Below are 21532 nucleotides of genomic sequence, written 5' to 3' on the forward strand. Positions count from 1 at the left end.
ATTCATATTCAATATCAATGTTTATTTGTACATGTTTTATCTTGATTGTTTTTTGCTTTTGGCAATGTAAAATTATGTTTCCTCGTGCCAATAACTAACCCCTGGATATACCATTGACGACTGGGACATGGCACTTGCGTTACAGTGACATAACAGATAAATCCTGGATATTAGGTTTGTTCTAGAGCTGTCTGTTTGTACATAAATAACACCATGTGTCCACATTTAAATAATGCTGCTTGATTAAAATAGGACCATTAAAAGCAATCAGAGTAACATGTATTAAACTTTAGAGACGGTACGGTAGTTATAATACTTTATATATCATTAGAACCTACTGTCACATATCACAAAGCTGACAATGCCACCTAGTGGCGCTTCTTTGAACTACTGAAGAATAAATGCTTTGATAATTGATTTGTATTTCACAGTATGTAGAATCATGGGTACATTTCAAATAATGCAGTAGAAATACTAAAATATATCTATATTACATACACTCGTGGCATTTAATTGTGGTAAACATAATCATTATTAAAATGGTGCTGTATTGTAGAGCGGTGGTTCCCAAACTTCTACATGTCAGTATTAAACAGCTTGTGATTTAAAATCATTAATGTTGCTCCATCAGTCCTAAAATAAATACTATACATAATGTTACACTTTTTATGTATTCACTGAACACTTTACACCACAAAGACAAATGTTATTTGAAGAAATCTTTATTAAAGTAAAAGTTTAAGATGAAGTAAAATATTAAAAGGATAACAGGATAAAAGTATATGAGAAATACCCATGGAGAAGAACAGGGAAGAGCGTACGATACAGTAACAAATAAAGATCTTATCTCTATCTCAGGAGAAGAACAGGGAAGAGAGTACGATACAGTAACAAATAAAGATCTTATCTCCATCTCAGGAGAAGAACAGGGAAGAGAGTACGATACAGTAACAAATAAAGATCTTATCTCCATCTCAGGAGAAGAACAGGGAAGAGTACGATACAGTAACAAATAAAGATCTTATCTCCATCTCAGGAGAAGAACAAGGAAGAGAGTACGATACAGTAACAAATAAAGATCTTATCTCTATCTCAGGGAAACATGGTGACCCTTTTACGTGTTGGGGTTGAGAGCGGTCACTTCCGCATTCCAGGAGTGCTTGCATAAGCAGAAGTGACCGTCTAGGACGGAGTTAAATGACGTGAAAGGGACACCCCCACCCCCACCACACCAAACCTTTGGTCACATTTTGTCCCAAGAAACTAAACTAAAGTCTGTTACAACACCACACTTTCACTCCCAAACCAAAGATCCAACTGTAAAATGAGGAGGAGTGCAACTGTTTAAAGGGTCTTGCTTATTTTCGCTTTGGCGGAGAGTGCCAGACCGCAGAGCTGGTCCTCTTGAAGAAGCGAGGCTTTTTGGTGCGAAATATCTCTTCTAGGTTGGGAGGCTCTATGGGTCCAAACAGTGCATGCAGGTCAGGTGGGTTCAAGTATTCTTTGTAGAGTTGTTTCTGGAGCTCTGGACCTGGGAGGGAAAAACATTTTGCATTCAGTGACTGAACAAAAACAAACACGTAATAGTCATCCTTGGCAATCAATGAATTAAGAAGTCTACAAGGCGTTGGCCTCACAGCAGCCAAAGTAATTTTTGGTCAAATTGACATTTCTGCATTACTTTACTCTCCTAACACTGCCGCTTCATTGCACCTTACTGGTAACTGCCCATGTCCTCAACCTATCAGAATGCTTATTACATTCCATAATGCAGAAAGTGCTTTTAAGTCAACTTTTATCTGTCAAGCATTCTGATAAGCTGAGAATATAGGCAACTAGAAAAAGTGCCTCAGGGCACAGGTCTCCACCAGGATAGGAGAGTTTTTTGAAAAATGTCAAGTGGCATTTCTTCCTCAGCCTAGTGGGAATATGCATGCAGTTTCAATCGGACATGGCGTTCATGATTTGCGGCATTTTGTACCAAACGGGCCACTCCTGAAAACTGGAAGTCGATTTTAGTCAGAGTGGAATACGAGAACAGACCCGTCTTGATCACATCACTATAGAGATCATGTGTACCGATTAGTGTGGAATGTGAATAAAATCTGAAGGGGTGAAAATTTGTTTTACATAAGTTCCCCAGACCAGGCAATCGTATTCGGGAACAGTTTGAATTAAACTTCATTCGTACATTCCAGTGTTGTTTGTCGACTAAAACGAAAAATGTTCGTCGACTACCTTTTTCCACTGATGAAAACTAAGCTATGATGACTAAAATGTTCGGCAGGGACTAGTGGACAAGATATCCTGTACAAGTCATTTTACACTTTGTTGCATGCTGAAAATAGCAGATCTACAAGCTCACAACGCGTCGAGCTGCGACACGTTGTGAGCTTGTAGATCGGCTATTTTCAGCAAGTGTAAAATCAGTCATTACGACGGCATTAAGGACCGCCAAAATACATTTTAGTAGACTAAATCAACTGTAGATTTAGTGGACTAAAATCTTACGACATTTAGTCGACTAAAACTAGACCAACACTAAAATTAGTGACTAAAACTAAATGAAAACTATTCAAGAGACTGACTAAACTTGCTGCCAAAAACAACACTGGTGCAGAAGAATGTGAATCATGGCCAGCGGGGGACCAGGCAATCCTATTCGGGAACAGTTTGAGTCAAACTTCATTCGTACCTTCGGCCCAGGACGGGATGGGTTTCCGTGGTGCCGACTCATCGTCGGTGGAGTCGCTGCTGTTCTGGTCCATACCATAGTCGTCCTGGTTTGAGCTCAACTTCACCAGCTTGTTTCCACCCTTAGGAGTGATGGAGTAGGACTGTGGAGAGGCGGACTGCTGCAGAAAGGGGTGTACCTCAACATCCACAGTCACATTGAGACCAGCAGCAGCCATCATCCCCTTCCCTGCTGGAGTAGTCATCACAGAACTCTACAAGAAGTAGACGGCGGGGATTAACGTTAGCTCTTACAGATCAGCATAGTTAATGTGAGTCTTAACAGGAAGACAACAACGATCATGATCACAAAGAATATCGACATGTATTTAACCCATTTTGACCTGGGAAGGATTCTACAAATGTCTTCTAAATTCTGACAGTTTTCCGAAAAACCCCATGTTTCTATGTCAGTCGTTCTCAAACATTTTCATGTCAAGGACCCCTTGACGTGAAGATTATATGTAATTGGCCGCCGACCCCCATCTGAAAATATGTAGTTCCAGGGACCCCCCCCCCCCCCAGAAGCAAAGATTTGAGTTAAAAACGTTCACTCTGAAAGAATATATATATATATTCAAAGATTTGCACTACATTTTCCTGATTTTTCAAAAATAGCAGACCGACAAGCTCGTAGCACGGCACTCGGTGCTACGCTATGAGCTTGTAGATCTGCCATTTTTCAATAGCTAAAGTATAACAATGCTCAACACCAAAAGGGGTTCCCGCCCTAAAATGGGTTAAACTAAGTGTGTGGCTCTATAGCATTTATTGATGCATTCATCATGCAGGGGTTTACCTCAACATCCACAGTCACATTGAGACCAGCAGCAGCCATCATCCCCTTCCCTGCTGGAGTCTTCATCACAGAACTCTACAAGAGACCACAGGGACTAACGTTAGCTCTTACAGATCAGCAGTTACTGTGAGGTCAGGGTCTTACAGATCAGTTCATGAGGTCGGAATTTGGACTCGGGACTCGACTTTGACTTGAGTGCAGCCGTGGCGCGCTCGGGAATTTGATTAGACTTGTTGAGTTTACTTGATTTGGACTAGACTTGTACTTGAATGCCAAATACTTGTGACTTGACTTAAATTTCAAGTCTTTAAGTCACTTAACACATTGTGTGCCCAGGACGTCTCCTAACGTCTTTTTATAATCACCCCCAAGATGTCTGGGGACGTCTTTGGGAATTGTTCATTGAGGAGAGAAATGATATCTGCTGGGCACTATAGCGTCTTTATTCTGAATAACCTGTTGTGTTAACACTGAGTGTTACTGAACACTATAGCAATGATAATCTGATGGCTCGCTGTAGCACTTATGTGACACTTTTTAAATATTTGGTCTTGCTGTAAGGGATTAAATGGCTCTACATGGTGATGGTAGTCATTGCTATAGTGCTCAGTAACGGTGTTAAAACTCTATATACTGTGCACATATTATTACCAACCTCTATCTTAGACGCTGCTTCAGCCAGTCTCTGCTGCTCTTCCTACAGAGGTAGAGAACCATCAATGACATTCACATCTGTCTAACCTATCAATCATCGTCACCCGTCTGTCTGTAACATTATAATAATAACACATGTCCGTCTATACATCTGTAACCTTATAATCATTATCACCTTCTTGTAGAAAACGTTTTATTAGTTACAGAATAACCTGTTCGATACGATAACACTTTCATATAAACAACAGTTACAGATGTGATCGATATATTGTACCCATGTGATCGATATATTGTACCCATGTGATCGATATATTGTACCTATGTGATCGATATATTGTACCGATATATTGTACCGATGTGATCGATATATTGTACCCATGTGATCGATATATTGTACCGATGTGATCGATATATTGTACCGATGTGATCGATATATTGTACCGATGTGATCGATATATTGTGCCCATGTGATCGATATATTGTACCGATGTGATCGATATATTGTGCCCATGTGATCGATATATGGTACCCATGTGATCGATATATTGTACCGATGTGATCGATATATTGTACCGATGTGATCGATATATTGTGCCCATGTGATCGATATATTGTACCCATGTGATCGATATATTGTACCGATGTGATCGATATATGGTGCCCATGTGATCGATATATTGTACCTATGTGATCGATATATTGTACCGATGTGATCGATATATGGTGCCCATGTGATCGATATATTGTACCTATGTGATCGATATATTGTACCTATGTGATCGATATATTGTACCGATGTGATCGATATATTGTACCGATGTGATCGATATATTGTACCGATGTGATCGATATATTGTGCCGATGTGATCGATATATTGTACCGATGTGATCGATATATTGTACCTATGTGATCGATATATTGTACCCATGTGATCGATATATTGTACCCATGTGATCGATATATTGTGCATCCCCAAAAGCCAGTGCCTCTTTAATGTGTTTTGAGTCAAATGCAAATCACAATATACTTTGCTGAGAATCAACCTCATGACAAGACGTTTCTCGTCAGTGGTGTGTTCTACCGTGAACTCATCATACGGCGTATGACGTTAAACAATGAGAATTAGCGTATGCCGTCGAGAAACCTTCAAAGGGGCGTATTCGATGCGCAGGAACAGGGGCTAACAGCAAGAAAGTGGACTTTGTGGTAATGTTGCTGATTGTTTACCTTCCTTCTCTGCTCCTCAAGCTCCTTTCTCTTCTCTTCCTCCCGTTGAAGAGCCTTTTCTGCCTCCACTTCCTCCCTGAGAACAAAACATTCATTACTAAACTCAAGAAGAGTAAAGAAAAATAGATACTTGGTTGGGCACTGAACCACAGTGTCATCCACAAAAAGCAGCACATCTACCAGCTGGCAATGTGTTGCATTGTGAGCTCCTTGCATGTACATTCCTGCTGCTTTTTTATGCCACAATAATAATTGTACATATCTTAAGATTACTGCTACATACGAACCAAGTCGCTATACCCACTATTTGGGGCCAAGTTGTTACACCAGCCTTATCCCCAAAACACCTTCGCTACCCATTACGTTCTGTGCAATAGATTAATACAGATAGATTAAAACAGAACTGTGCATTTTGAAGCGAATGGCTTTGCACAGCACAGATCATTGTCTTTGAATAGACTATCTTAAAACACAATTTACACAAGGATTTGACTCTCACTTCCGCCTATTAAAGGACAATTAGAATCACAGAGATTCGTTGAGAATTAGGAGACCTCTGAATGTTGTGCGCCCGGCCCGACTCATGACATTCCCATTGCAGGCACACTCTACCAAACTGATTTTGCCACAGCAGGTGGTTTTAGAATCCGCTATATGCTTTCCCGTACACGTGTGGGCAAGATGGCAATTTTAGGGATAGTGCCACCCATGGCCACACCTCCAGACGCAAATAACGGAGGTGGCTAGACTTGGCATAACATATAGCCCGCCCGTAAGATACCGTTGGGGTAGTGAGGAAGATAGGGCCCTTTCTGTGCAGTCAGTGTGTACCGTAGCTGCAGCTCCATGGCTCTAAGCATCTCCTCCCGCTTGCGAGCCCTCTCCTCAGCCCTCCTCTCGGCCTCCAGCTGACGTCTCTCCTCCTCCTCAGCCCTCCTCTCGGCCTCCAGCTGGCGAGCTCTCTCCTGCTCCTCCTCAGCTCTCCTCTTGGCCTCCAGCACCTGCTGACGTCTCTCCTCCTCCTCAGCCCACCTCTTGGCCTCCAGCACCTGCTGACGTCTCTCCTCCTCCTCAGCCCACCTCTTGGCCTCCAGCACCTGCTGACGTCTCTCCTCTTCCTCCTGTGCAGCAGGAGCACCAGGAGAACATTCAAAACCACTTAAACCCTGTACGTAGTCCACTGTATTCCTCATGGGCCCCATCTATAGTTAAGAGTGTATTCCATGAGCTGCACTAACTCTTTGGTAAACATTAGCAGATCTAGAACCATGGTGTGAGCCTTTAGATATTTAGAAGATCCAACTTTAGATGTAGCAGTTCTAAACGCCTACAACGCAGTGTGAGCCTTTACATCCAATGAGCAGATCTAAAAGCTCACAACGCAGTTAACTCTAAATAAGAGGTGGCACTTTGTAACGTTAACAGTCCAACTTACATCCTGTTGAATCCTCTTCAGTCTCATCTCCTCCTCCCGTTTCAGATTCTCCTCTGCCAGGCGCACGCGTTTCAGATTCTCCTCTGCCAGGTGCTGCGCACGCAGCTACAAACACACACGAAAGTTGCCAAGTTTATTAATTAAATGCAGAACAATGTTTAGGTCCGAGTGACATCGCCCTCTTTTTTACGATAGCAAAGGAGATCAGCAGGTTGAGGTTTCTCACCTTCTCGTCAATCTGAGCCTTTTTCTGCTCAATCTTTGTCTTTCTCTCTTCTTCCTTCTGTTCCTCTTTCTCTGCCCTCACTTCAGCCGCTCTCCTCTGCCTCTCCTGCAGCTTCCTGAATACACAAAGAATCAAGTTGACAGATTAAAACTCTTCCTAAAAACACATCAAGCTAAACAGATTATCTCATGACTTAAAGGCTGATCCAATGAATGGAACAGTGAAAGGAGTCATCCACATTAATACTGTGTTTCCTAAATAATTAGCAAAATAAGGGGATGTGACAAAGTACAGTTGATCATGACAAATGTGTCGACTAAGTCAGTCACTAGAAGCAGGGACGTGAGTTTTCACTGTGGAGTTTGAAGCTGAATTAATGTTAAATAGGAGAGGGCAAGTCTGATCAAATGAATACCAAACAAAGTTTAAATGAAGCAATTTAAACTGTCTGGGGATCACACCAAAGCAGACACAACAATAAAATGCCCCCAGAAGTGTTTAAGAAAGTGAAACAGACCTTTAAACCAACCATATGAAACCACTTGAAGACTCTCTACCTTTTACGTTCCTCCTGCTTCTGCTTCTTCTCTTCTTCCAGTTTCTTCGCTCGTTCCTCCTCTTGCTGTTGTTTCCTCTGCAGTGCATCGTGTTTCTGGAGTTCTTTGGCCTGAAAGAATGTTGAATACATCAGTAGATCAGTAGACCCCCACATCAATATGCATTTGGCATGTTGAATACATCAGTAGACCCCCACATCAATATGCATTTGGCATGTTGAATACATCAGTAGATCAGTAGACCCCCACATTAATATGCATTTGGCTGGGGACACAACTTTTGCCAGGGATGTCTCCTCTGTGGGGGTCCCTGCACCCCACGTTGAGAACCACCAGTGCATCGAGATCACACTCTTCAGTAAGTCCCAGCTACTCCAGGTGGAAAAGAACCATGACTTTCACCCCAACGTGACTGAAGACACAGTGTGAGTGATGGGTGTGTAACTCCGAGTGTACAAAGGGAACCAAATGGACCCGTAATGGTAGTCTTGCAGTGGCCAGACGCGAATCTGCCGGTGGCAAAAACAAAATCTGGCCAAAAAGCCAGGCTACCGTAATGGTCCATTTGGTTGTGTTATGAGTGTCCTTGAAATTAACAAATGGAAGAGAGACACCTGTGCAGGAAGTATAGGGAAGGGGCCCGGAAGTAGGAGTTATTCCGTGTGCAGAGAGCCCATTGTCAAACATATTGTGACGTTTGATCACCCAGACCCAACTTCAAGGTCATAGGAATGATATCGACCTCACACTTACCACAACACCCTCAGTCTGTTGGACACACACACACACACACACACACACACAGTTAGCTTGTAGATGAGACATTTTTGGTGAACAATCCCCCCCAGAAAATCCATCCGACGCATTTGTGCCGTTTCCTGATCTATGAACAAACTCCTCTCCATCAGACGAAAAATCGGTGACCGATGCCTTGCAGTCTGTGGTGATTGCATAATCATTCTATTCAAAGGGTCACCACTTTGTGTGACACACTGCTGACGGCATTACTGGTCTTGCTTTTATTAATTTGTCACACATGCAGAGAAGACAGAGATGTTGCACTTTAGTACGATCGTGGAAGTGTTTGGATTTAATGGTGACACACACACACACACACACACACACACACACACACACACACACGTAGAGGCTGCACTCTTACAAACAAGTTAATTTTCAAAGGTTATCAGTGGAATATTTCTTATTGGCAGTAATCCTGTAACGTTAATTATACAACAGGTCGTTTCGAGGAAGCAATCAGATTGGTTGAAACAGCTTCTAGCCGTTCCTTAAACCAGCGCAAAGGAACACCTAATCAAAACAAAGATTTCAGCTGTTTTTCTCCCAGAGTGCAGCAAACTCTGTGGCTAGGCTAGCTAGTTTCAGGGGACATTTGTGGTCGTAGTGGCTACATCCATCATTAAAGTATATATATCATTTTTTGCGATTATCTTAGTTTTAAGGGTAACTGTCGGAACCACAGGCGTGCATTAGTGACGATAGAGAACACCCTCTCGTGTTCTCTATCTGGTAAACCACTGTTGTAAGGAGATGCTTAAAGCAGCTGTTGGAGTATACAGCAGCTGTATGTCTCTCAGTGCAGTGACATTCTGCGAAATATACAAATATAATTTTCGGCCAAATACAACGACACCAAGTGTTGGGGAGTGCGTCAACTAGATCAGGAGGTAACAGGGGGTGCACAGCCAAAAAGGTTTGGGGACCGCTGGCTTAAACCAACACTGACCATGAAGTCGATCTTCAGTGGAGTGCTGGGCTTATTAATGAAGCCCTTCATCACAGCTGTGCGACCCACAGAGACCGGCGTGCGACCCAGTGGTGTCATCAACGTCCGGTTCTTCTTGGCAGCCTTCACACTTGGCTTCATCTAGGAAACAAAGGTTACCATTTGTATACACTTACAGTAGTGGAAAGAAACTACTTAAGTACTGTACTTAAATACAATTGAGGTATTTCTTTACTTTACTGGAGTAGTTCCAATTTTTTGCATTTACTTCTAGTCCTCTACATCACTACAATTAGGTGAAAACTTTAGTTACTACTACAAAACATACATTATCAGCCCTATATACATTTCGGCCATTTGAAAATAGCCGATCTACAAGCTCACAATGCGTCGTGAGCTTGTAGATTTTGCTATTTTCAAGAGATTTTTATACATTTGAAAACTTGTGAAACGGGACACGAGTACGTTCTACTTTTGGTACATTTTGATACAATAGAGCAGGGGTTGGATGGGGACCCCGGGAAATGCTTTGGCCATGTTCCGCAGATTTGCACGAAGTGACGAGAGCTCACGCATCTGCTATTTTGGAACATTTTCGAAAGATCTTGTAAGTTTGAGAACTACTGATTTCGTTTATTTGTAGAATCGGCCTCAGGTCTTATTGGTTAAAAAAAAAAGAAGAAAAAACGCATTGCATCTGCAGCACCATCCATCCATGTCCTGTAATATGATACAAAAGCCCTCAGATCAACACGTTTAGATTCAATATTTCAGTTCATCTCACCACAGACTTCTTTTTGGGGACTGTGTTCTCTGCTGGTTCCTCCGCCTTGCGTTTTGAACTCCTGGATCTCCTAGAGTAAATGAGCAGATGAATGGTGGGTTGTATATTTATCCTTTAGGTCTCTCTTCTCTAGAAGGCCTAGAGTAGAACCATTATACGGACAACAACAACATCCAAAGACGAAGTAAGCAGTCCTTACCTCACAGGAGACAGAGCAGCGGTCAGATCTACAAACAGAAATGTAAATGAATCGTGGTGAACGTCACACCTGGTTTATCACACCACATTTTCTATATCAAAAGCGGAGGCACCTGGTTACCTCCTTCTGGTCATGAACACTTACTAACTGCTGTGCTGCCTCTGGGCAACTGAAGTTCCCCCGGCATGCAGAATCAATAATAGGTTATCTATATAATCTAAATTCAGTGTTTCTCAAACAGTGGCTTGTGAGTCGGGACCTATTTTTATTTATACATTTTAAAATAAATGTATGAAATGTAAGAAATTCCATAAATACATTTAAAAAAAAGTGAAAATAGTAAATCTACAAGCTCGCAATGCAAAGAGACACGTTGGCATTTTCACTAGTTTGGGTCCAAGGCAAACATCTAATCTCTTTTGGGTCTTGACCGGCACAGTTTGGGAACCACTGATCTAAATGCAGTTCTTTGCGGAAATGTAGCCTAACATAAGTACAATACACAGCGCAACGACTTCTGATAGTGTAGATCGACCATTTTCCCCTTTTGCCGTTCGACAAAGAATTTAAGTAGTACTACATTTAAACGTACCGGTTTTCTGTGGTGTAGAGGTGGCAGCAGCAGAGCGTGTACTGGCTCTAGTAACCAGGTTCCTGCCCTCTACTGCCTCCTGGTTAAAAAGGAAAGAAAACAAGCTAGTAAACCATTCGTTCTATAAAAATCACGACCGTCTCTTCCAGTCAAATCAAATGTAATGTCGAAAGACAGACCTGTGGCTCTTCCGTCGGCCCGGTCGCCTCTGCAGAGGGCTCCGATTCCATCCTGGAAAGACAACTAGCTTTAGGAATAGAGCTCCACTGATTTACACGGTCAATATGAGATCTTAGGACTACGGCTGCAACCATCTTCTTAGGAGCCTTTGTTTTTTTTTTATTAGTCGACTTGATTCAGACCGGGAAAACATCTGTGCTTGTAGATCTGACATTTTAGAAAGATCTTGAAAACTTGTGCAAATCTTTGAATATATACATTTTAAAGCGAATATGTTTTACTCAAATCTTTGCTTCTGGAGGTCCCTGTAACAAATTTGTTTTAGGTGGGGGTCTGAGGCCAAATGCATATAATTGTTGGGGGGGGGGGGGGGGGGGGGTGATAGCAACATAAGTTTATCAGAAAACTGACATACATCAGATGATTAGCAACATGCGATATAATTTGAGACTGACAAGACTACTGCATAGAGCTGTACAATACTTTAATAAATAATAACATATATAGGGTGTATGCCATTATGGCACTCTGGTGTAAACGGGGTGGAAGCATGCATACAATTTAAAATTAGTGCTTGAAACGCTCTCCATGCATTCAAAATAACGTTTTTAATTATTAGCATTACGCTTTAAATAACAGGATTAGTTACACTACTGGACATCATTTATGATTAACACGAGGCCGGCCAGGAACATAGGAATATAGACACGTAGAATCTTGTAGCCTGCCACAAACGGAAAAGCCGTTTTAACAGCGATGTATTCATTAATGCATGTTTTAATACGATCGTATCGAAATCTACCGTTCGTTAGCTTGTTATGCTTCTGAGCCAATGGCCGCGGCCATTTTGAAGATCGCGCGCATCCACTTACATTGCCTGCTCTGTTTTCAGACGGCTTTATCTCACAGAAGCGACATTGCAGAGGTCGCTTTGTCCCAGACAAGCGTTTAACGGCCTGTAGCAGGCGCTGTGATACTCGCGGTCCACTTTTTCCACCACCGACCGAGAGAACAAGCACCAGCTTCGTCAACACACGGAATGGTTTCATAGTAAAATGCGATTACGGATATTTGGCTCTTCAAAGTAAGTGTCACGTGCGATAAAACCCTGGCAGGACGCGACGGAGGGATTAAATAATGGTAGCGGTAAATGGGTTAAGACTGGTTCTGGATGAAAATCTAACTGAATCAAAACGAGTGACCCCCACAGCACTGACGGCAGTAGAGTTAGACCATGTACCCAACATTACATCTTTGTGTTAAAGACTCACTCTTGATTGTCCTCTTCTTCATCGTCTGTCTCTGGACAGATGTCCTCTACAATAGAAAGACAACATTAACCATGATGGACAGATGTCCTCTACAATAGAAAGACAACATTAACCATGATGGACAGATGTCCTCTACATTAGAAAGACAACATTAACCTGCCTTACTCCTTCAGGGGGTACCAGACTACCAGGTGGTCCCCAGCTAAATGATGGGGAAGTTGAAGTTAGAATCTTCTACCAAACATCATATACCATCTGAACACTTACCACTGCAGCTGGAGATGGACCTTTGGAGAGTCGCACGAGTGACGCTCTTCTTGTTGTTCTGCTTCAGCAGGGTTAGCCTGGAGGCTCTGGAGCCCTTCAGGCCAGTCAGCGAGTCACGGAGCTTCAGGAAGACGCCACGCCTCGTTGGCGTTTCAGCAGTGGCCTCAGTCTCCGTGGTCGCGTGGCCATGGGACGGCGCTCGCCTGGCCATCTCAGCCGAGCGGCGGTCTGTAGCGGAGATTTCCACCGCCGCTTTGAGCAATCTGACAGCCGCAGGCTCTGGTGTGCAGGGCTGTCACGATTACACATTTTAAATTGACGGATTAATTGCGATTAATGAATTCATTGCGTTTTTGGATTGAATATTGGAACTTTGATACGAATCTATTTCAGATTGCGCACCGCGGTTTTGTAACAATTGCACAGCGCAGATATGACAAATAGCTTGTAGATCTGTCATTTCAGCTTTTTTTTTATGCATGACATTTAATTGTTAATTAGTGATCATCAATTGTTAATTAGTGATCATCTCAAATAATTGCAATTAGACGAGTATGTAATAATTGTGACGGGCTTACTGGAGTGACGGCTGCAGGCTCTGGTGGTGCGACGGCAGCAGGCTCTGGAACTGTGGTCAGCAACCTTTGACATGAAGTGCCACATTTTTATTTTCTTTATAGTCAGTGTCACACAAGCAAGAATTGAGCAAGAATCATGCAGCACTAGTTGGCTGTCCAATTAATTTTAGTCCATATAATTTGCTACAAGAGGTTTAAGTCAAGCACATTGATGTTTGTTTAAAGCCACAGTACTGTAGTTGGCTCCAGGTGCCACATTTTGAATGTAATGTTCAGCAACTACAGTACAGACTAAAAACAAATATTCATGGAAAAAAAATGAGAATTGTGAACAAAATTCATATTTGAGCAATAGCTGTGCAGCACTACAGAACAGCATTTCATGTCATGAAAGGTGCTATACAAATAAATATTATTATTACCTGTGCTCTGGCGTGACGGCCCTGGGCTCTGGTAGAAGAGGGGACCTCATCATGGCGGCCATGGGCTCTGGTAGAAGAGGGGACCGCATCATAGCGGCCCTGGGCTCTGGTAGAAGAGGGGACCTCATCATGGCGGCCCTGGGCTCTGGTAGAAGAGGGGACCTCATCATGGCGGCCCTGGGCTCTGGTAGAAGAGGGGACCTCATCATAGCGACCTCTGCAGAGCGGCGGTCCCTGGCAGAGAGTCTCACGTAGACTTCAGGAGGCCTCCTACTGGTGGGGCTGTGTCACCATTACATTTAAGTGGACTATTAATTGTCGTTCGATTAATGATTGGATTGTGTTTTTGGCTTTGAACAGGGTTCCCACACATTTAATTTCCAAAACATTCCCAGAATATTTAACACAATTTCCAGGCCTGTACAACGATCATTCTGCACAATAATGAGTCTCTTACTCCTATGTGCAAATGCCAAAAGACAAACAAGGCATAGAATGGTATAATTCCATTCCAAAGTTCGTGCCAAATGTATATAGTATACAGCGTTGCCCGCCAGTCTGCAGAGCTGGAGACCAGGGTTCCAGTCCAGCTCGGTGTGCGAAACGTTACAAAATGTATAAACGGCATACATTAGGCTGTAATCATGCAGTCCGTTCGGCGAAAAACAACAACTAGTAATTACATATTTTGTGTAATGTTATACACGTTTTTTGTTAAAAATCAATAGCCAAAAATAATTCATAGACAAAAATAATTTCCAGGACCCTTGATGAATTCCAAAACCTTTCCATGACCGTGGAGACCCCGCTTGGAACGTAAAATTACATTTCCGTTTGCCTTCGGGGCAGATATGACAAATAACTTCAATATACAAACAAATTACTGACACACAAGCAAGAATGGAGCAAGAATCATGCAGCACTAGTTGGCTGTCCAATTCATTTTAGTCCATATCATTTGCTACAAGAGAGAGAGGTTTAAGTCAAGCACATTGATGATGTTTGTTTAAAGCCACAATACTGTAGTTGGCTCCAGGTGCCACATTTTGAATGTAATGTTCAGCAACTACAGTACAGACTAAAAACAAATATTTATGGGAAAAAAAGAGAATTGTGATCTCAATTATTGAGGAAAACTAAATTCATATTTGAGCAATAGCTGTGCAGCACTACAGAACAGCATTTCATGTCATGAAAGGTGCTATACAAATAAATATTATTATTACCTGTGCTCTGGCGTGACGGCCCTGGGCTCTGGTAGAAGAGGGGACCTCATCATGGCGGCCATGGGCTCTGGTAGAAGAGGGGACCGCATCATGGCGGCCCTCATCATAGCGACCTCTGCAGAGCGGCGGTCCCTGGCAGAGAGTCTCACGTAGACTTCAGGAGGCCTCCTACTGGTGAGGCTGTGTCACCATTACAAACATTTAAGTGGACTATTAATTGTCGTTCGATTAATGATTTGATTGTGTTTTTGGCTTTGAACAGGGTTCCCACACATTAAAATTTCCAAAACTTTCCCAGAATATTTAACACAATTTCCAGGCCTGTACAACGATCATTCTGCGCAATAATGAGTCTCTTACTCCTATGTGCAAATGCCAAACAAGGCATAGAAGGTATAATTCCATTCCAAAGTTCGTGCCAAATGTATACAGTATAAATAAATATTGTAGCGACTGGGCAAAAGACCCAGCCGTAACTTGCTCCACCAAGTGAGCTAGCTCTCTTGGCGTTGCCCGCCAGTCTGCAGAGCCTGAGACCAGGGTTCCAGTCCAGCTCGGTGTGCGAAACGTTACAACATGTATAAACGGCATACATTAGGCTGTAATCATGCAGTCCGTTCGGTGAAAAAAACAACTAGTCGTTACATATTTTGTGTAATGTTATACACGTTTTCTTTGTTAACCAAATCAATAGCCAAAAACAATTCATAGACAAATATCTTTTCCAGTACTTGATGAATTCCAAAACTTTTCCATGACCGTGGAGACCCCGCTTGGAACGTAAAATTACATTTCAGTTTGCCTTCGGGGCAGATATGACAAATAACTTCAATATACAAACAAATTACTGACATGTTTCTCACACACACGATTGTAGATCTGCCATTTCTAATTGCGATTAGGCGATCATGTGATAATTGTGCCAGCAGCCTACCTGGTGGTGGTGATGAAGGGCTCAGGCTGGGTCTGGTTGGGCTGCTCCGTCGCCATCTACAAATATTGTACTTTTACTCTACTACATTTATCTGAAAACTTAGTTATAGATTTTGATCATAATTACAAAACTTACATTAACCGCTTAATTTCAGGCCATTTGAAAATTAGACGATCTACAAGCTCACAATGCACCCCGACATTGCGAGCTTGGCGATCTGCCATTTTCAAAATATTAATTATATAAAAAAATTATACATATGAAAACTTTAAATGGGGCATTATGCATAATGAGTACTTTACTCTTGGACTTGGAACATTAAGTACATTTTGACACAAATACTGTTGCACTTTATCAAGTACATTTTGAATTCCAGACTTTTACTAGTAACAGTATTTCTATATTATTGCAGTATAATTGTACTCAAGTGAGAGTACTTTTTCCACCACTGTCGTCTCCGTCCCAGGCTGGCTCTGGTTGGCTGCGTTGTCGTCGAGTAGAGCGGTCTGTAGAGCGGCGTCCGAAGAAGAGGTCGACGCCTGAGGCTGGCCTTCCTCCTCGAAGACGAGCTCTAGTTTCGCACTGCTTCGTTTCCCTCTAGGAAGAAGACACGCCATTTACAGGTTCAACACAACAGTACATTTTTCTTTTTGCGGTAGTTCAAGCATTTCTGGATCGTTGCGTGTGATGCGCTGTGAGCTTGTATATCTGCCATTTTTGATAACCAAAAAAGATCTGTTGCTATATAGATCTAAAATGACACGGATGTTTTCCCGGATTTTAAATTGTGGGCGTTTTGCCAATATATTAAAGAAATGTAAGGCAGAAAAACCTCCTTCTGCGGCCCAGTGGATTCTGGAAGTCCTGTCCATGTTAAAGTTGGAGAGAATTAGATGTTAAAAAAAACAATTGCAAAAATTGTTCACCGTTTGGACTGAACTGCTTGTCCGATTACTCTGCAAAATTGAATAAAACAAACCGAATACCGTACATATAATAGAAAAAACAAGTGTTGCCGTGTCGAACGTTGCAAAGTTTGCTTGAGCTGACTCAGCCCTGTTCGAGTTACGTTCGTAAATCATGTTTTGGGTGGAGCATTTGCCCGAACTGTCACATCTTGTCCTTGCACAAGTGGCATATAGCAGTGGTTCCCAAACTTTTTCATGTCAAGGACCCCCAAATTGACACCAATTGCCCTGCGGACCCACATTTAAAGAGATGCCAGGGACCCCATAAGAGAATATTTTTAAAGCTATGGCAGTGATTCTCAACCCATTTCATTTCAAGGACCCCCCCCAGTTTGACATGCATGTAACGGGTCCATTTGTACACTCAGAGTTACAGACAAATAAGGGTCCATTTGGTTCCAAACGATCATTTAGCTGGGGACCCCCTGGAACTCCCTCAAGGACCCTGGACCCCACTTTGGGAACCAATGGTATATAGGCTTTGGGTTGACCCGTCTGACATAAGCAACTCACCGACGAGTCCTCCTGGGTTGCTCCTCCTGCTTCGCCATGGAAACCCTCTTCCGGCGAGTGCGCCTCTTTTGTGACGGCGTCTTGGGCATGAGGTCCGGCTCTGTGCTGACCTCCCTGCATTAAAACACATGTGTATGTGAAGGACAATATCAGACAGAAAGAACCAAGGACATCATGTGTTTTCAATCAGTCCAACATGGTAAAAATAGAGTTTGAAGTCACAATGGGATTCATTGAATAGGAAGGGGGAGCGCGAGAACACTGGGAAGACAGACAGTTGGGTTGTGACCTACCCGGAAAACATGCGCGATGCCTCCTGTTCGATTTCATCGAGCCACCTCATGTGCATGTTCTCCACCTCAGAGGTAAACTCTTGTAGCTCCCTGCCCACCATGGATGAGATGGACCTCATGTCATTCAGGAAGGTCATGGTGGCTGCAGTCTGAAACATTACAATTAGGGACATTACAGAGATCAGTTATTTTCTTCCCGATGAGAACAACAACTTGAGTATCGGTCGATACAGAGTACCGATCCAATACCAGTGGAATAAAAAATAAATAAAAATAGAATCACACCCGTGTGAAGTGAGGGGCGCTCTTATGATCGTACACGTACATCATCATACCTCATCTCATTCCGGCCAATCAGAATTTGCATCCTCACCTTCGTCTTCAATGTTTGCGTTTACACAAAACCTCAAAGCTGGACAGCCCCTCAAAAATAAAAATACAAAATTCTCAACCCTCAGGGTTCCTTTGGGAAAGGGGCGAGGGGGACTTGGTTCAAATGGACCCTAAACTCTTGAGTGTATACTGTAAATGGAACCCAATTGAATGGACCCTTGGGGTCGATTCAAGATCAATGTGTGGGCATTGAAGCCCATAGGTATGAAACTGTTGAAGCCAAGGAATCTTGCTGCAGTGTCAGACCTGCTGCTCAGTGCTCGCCTCCTCTCCAACTCATTCAACAATACAAATAAATATATATATATATTAAAATAATTACAATTCCCTCATAGGCTAGGGTACTTTTGGCTAGAGTATATTTCTACATTGCAGTATTGATACTTTTACTTAAGTAAAATAAAAATGGTGTGCGGACAGTGCGGTACATACACGTTTTCCAGTTTTACACAAGAAAGACTATCACAGGTGCATTTTTTTGAGTGATTCATTTTGACATTTGCATGATACGAAAGTTAGACTCTAATAATTAAGTGCATGATCATAGTCTTGCGTGACACAGGAGTTAGCCACGCTGTGTTAAGTGTGAAGTGAATTAAAACATGTTACCTTGTTGGGTAGAACCTGTATTCCGATGAAAACTTAATTAAAGATGTTCAGGCCAGGGTTCAATGTCTGTTTCGTTCGTTTGTAGTTTCAAACAAACAACAGCTCGAGAGGCTCCAGCTGGAACTGCCGAGTGCACTGCCGAAAACAATAATACAGGATTTAACCCACCGACCAATCACAGGGTGTTTTATTGAGCTTGCAGATAATTGATTGATTGAAGTCAGTCTTGTCTTCACATTCTGACATGGCGGGGTGGGTGAGTTGTCTGTACTTTCTGCTGGGGCAAGTTGGGCGAGTTGGTAAAGGGAAAGGACGGACAGCTCACCCCGAAAGTCCGGACAACTCTGTCTTCACTTTCTGACATTGCAGGGTGAGTTGTCTGTACTTTCCGTGGCACCCATTACAGTAATTCAATTTCGGATCTAACTATCGGTTCCTACAGACGTGCGCAGTCACGCGCTAATTATTTATTTATTTAACAGTAAAATCCAGTGAAACACTGTTGTAAGTAGAGTGTCTCTCTAGATCTCACTCTCTCTATGCAGCATTGAGGGGGACGTTTGGGGATAATGTTTGTGCTTCAAAGGCAGAGTCTCACAGCTGTACAAAGTACAGTACAACTACACTCCCAACGAACACACTAACACAGTTCTAATAGGCCTACTTACTGACTGAATACATCTGATATATTGACCCCCCCCCCCCCCCCAACAACAACGACGATGATGATGATGATGGCTACTGCTAGTTATATATTAGTGAGAAATTGCAAGTGACCATTCAGCCATCTTGAGTAAACAAATTAGGAGGGGTCCAGGTAAAATTAACATATCTATGGCCAAGTTGCCAACACAGTTTTACACACACACACACACACACACACACACACACACACACACACACACACACACACGCACACACAGAATACGAGACTGCTCGCCCCTTTACCAACTCCGTACAGCCGGCGGAACAGAGCGGCCTGGTATTCCTAAAGTAATCTAAGTAAATTATGCTTAAACGGTTAAACCTAACCTTATTCCTAACCTCAACCTCAGTAAAACGATGCCTAAACCTAACCCTATTCCTAAACTTAACCCCAGTAAAACTATGCCTAACCCTAAACTTATTTCTAACCTTATTCTCAGTAAAACAAAATAAAGAATACAAGAACCGCCGCACCGAGCTGTCGGTGAGGTCGCTGGAAAAAATCTGGGGCGACCTGACCTGGTACCCACACACACACACACACACACACACACACTGTGAGAGAGAGAAATCAAGAACAGTGGATCTATGCCGTAATAGGCCTATCTCACAGCCCGCTTTCCACGCCCACTTCCGGTAAATAGTGGTGTCTTTAACATTAGCATTTACACGTTTTTTTCTCTGGAGAATCTAAGTACATTTTCTAATGTAAAAATGTGACAGACCAATATTATTATGAAGCAAACAAGATGGTAAATCAGCTCGAACAGATAGAACAAACCTTACCTTGAGAAAACAAAAGTTGTAGACTTCTTAAATTACCTCTGTTAACATGTAGCGTCTATGGAGTGATGTCACGCTATCACCACTAACCCCGAAAGGGGGCGTATTAAGGGGGGCGGGGAAATTCTGTGAGATAGGCTTATTCAGGAAGATAAGGTTGAATCAATCTAGATTATATTAAGGATAAATGGGAAATATTCAGTAATAGCCCTTGTGCCGTGACATTGTATTCGCAATGCCGTGACCCAGATTCGAACCGGGGTTGCTGCGGCCACAACGCAGAGTACTAACCACTATACGATCACGGCGAGCTACCAGGGCCTGTCCTGAACACCTGACCTCTCCAGAATATGTGCTTTTGTTTTTAACTTTTTTCATTGTTTAAATATACTTTGCTGAGTTGTCACCATGCAGCTATGGCCTCCCCACAAAGCCAAAACACAGCCCTTGTGCCGTGACATTGTATTCGCAATGCCGTGACCCGGATTCGAACCGGGGTTGCTGCGGCCACAACGCAGAGTACTAACCACTATACGATCACTGCGAGCTACCAGGGCCTGTTCCTGAACACCTGACCTCTCCAGAATATGTGCTTTTGTTTTTAACTTTTTTCATTGTTTAAATATACTTTGCTGAGTTGTCACCATGCAGCTATGGCCTCCCCACAAAGCCAAAACACAGCCCTTGTGCCGTGACATTGTATTCGCAATGCCGTGACCCGGATTCGAACCGGGGTTGCTGCGGCCACAACGCAGAGTACTAACCACTATACGATCACGGCGAGCTACCAGGGCCTGTTCCTGAACACCTGACCTCTCCAGAATATGTGCTTTTGTTTTTAACTTTTTTCATTGTTTAAATATACTTTGCTGAGTTGTCACCATGCAGCTATGGCCTCCCCACAAAGCCAAAACACAGCCCTTGTGCCGTGACATTGTATTCGCAATGCCGTGACCCGGATTCGAACCGGGGTTGCTGCGGCCACAACGCAGAGTACTAACCACTATACGATCACGGCGAGCTACCAGGGCCTGTTCCTGAACACCTGACCTCTCCAGAATATGTGCTTTTGTTTTTAACTTTTTTCATTGTTTAAATATACTTTGCTGAGTTGTCACCATGCAGCTATGGCCTCCCCACAAAGCCAAAACACAGCCCTTGTGCCGTGACATTGTATTCGCAATGCCGTGACCCGGATTCGAACCGGGGTTGCTGCGGCCACAACGCAGAGTACTAACCACTATACGATCACGGCGAGCTACCAGGGCCTGTTCCTGAACACCTGACCTCTCCAGAATATGTGCTTTTGTTTTTAACTTTTTTCATTGTTTAAATATACTTTGCTGAGTTGTCACCATGCAGCTATGGCCTCCCCACAAAGCCAAAACACAGCCCTTGTGCCGTGACATTGTATTCGCCATGCCTTGACCCGGATT

The 21532-nt window shown here is 42.9% G+C and overlaps 1 protein-coding gene across 6 annotated transcripts; it reads right to left on the reverse strand.

Annotated features, from left to right (window-relative positions):
* Window positions 1-706: 706 nt before the first annotated feature.
* LOC306915693 (uncharacterized protein) lies at window positions 707-18752 on the reverse strand. 6 transcript variants are annotated; one of them, XM_079493216.1, is made up of 26 exons: window positions 18609-18752; window positions 17607-17755; window positions 17314-17427; window positions 16270-16429; window positions 15833-15888; window positions 14997-15078; window positions 14899-14942; window positions 13673-13954; window positions 13251-13314; window positions 12673-12964; window positions 12406-12451; window positions 11134-11185; window positions 10955-11033; window positions 10363-10390; window positions 10164-10233; window positions 9380-9520; window positions 8386-8400; window positions 7633-7742; window positions 7076-7190; window positions 6850-6954; window positions 6246-6535; window positions 5415-5490; window positions 4188-4229; window positions 3533-3607; window positions 2696-2948; window positions 707-1531 (listed from the first exon to the last, which is right to left on the reverse strand). In XM_079493216.1, exons 2-26 carry the CDS (start codon window positions 17741-17743, stop codon window positions 1359-1361), a joined length of 2901 nt encoding a protein of 966 aa, XP_079349342.1. In that variant the 5' UTR covers window positions 17744-17755; window positions 18609-18752; the 3' UTR covers window positions 707-1358. The 6 variants fall into 6 exon arrangements, with proteins under 6 accessions (XP_079349342.1, XP_079349339.1, XP_079349343.1 ...); XM_079493213.1 differs by having other exon boundaries at window positions 14899-15078; XM_079493217.1 differs by having other exon boundaries at window positions 6246-6430; window positions 6838-6954; window positions 14899-15078.
* Window positions 18753-21532: the final 2780 nt, after the last annotated feature.

Source organism: Electrona antarctica (assembly GCF_951216825.1).
Source record: "Electrona antarctica genome assembly, chromosome: 22".
Classification (NCBI taxonomy): domain Eukaryota; kingdom Metazoa; phylum Chordata; class Actinopteri; order Myctophiformes; family Myctophidae; genus Electrona; species Electrona antarctica.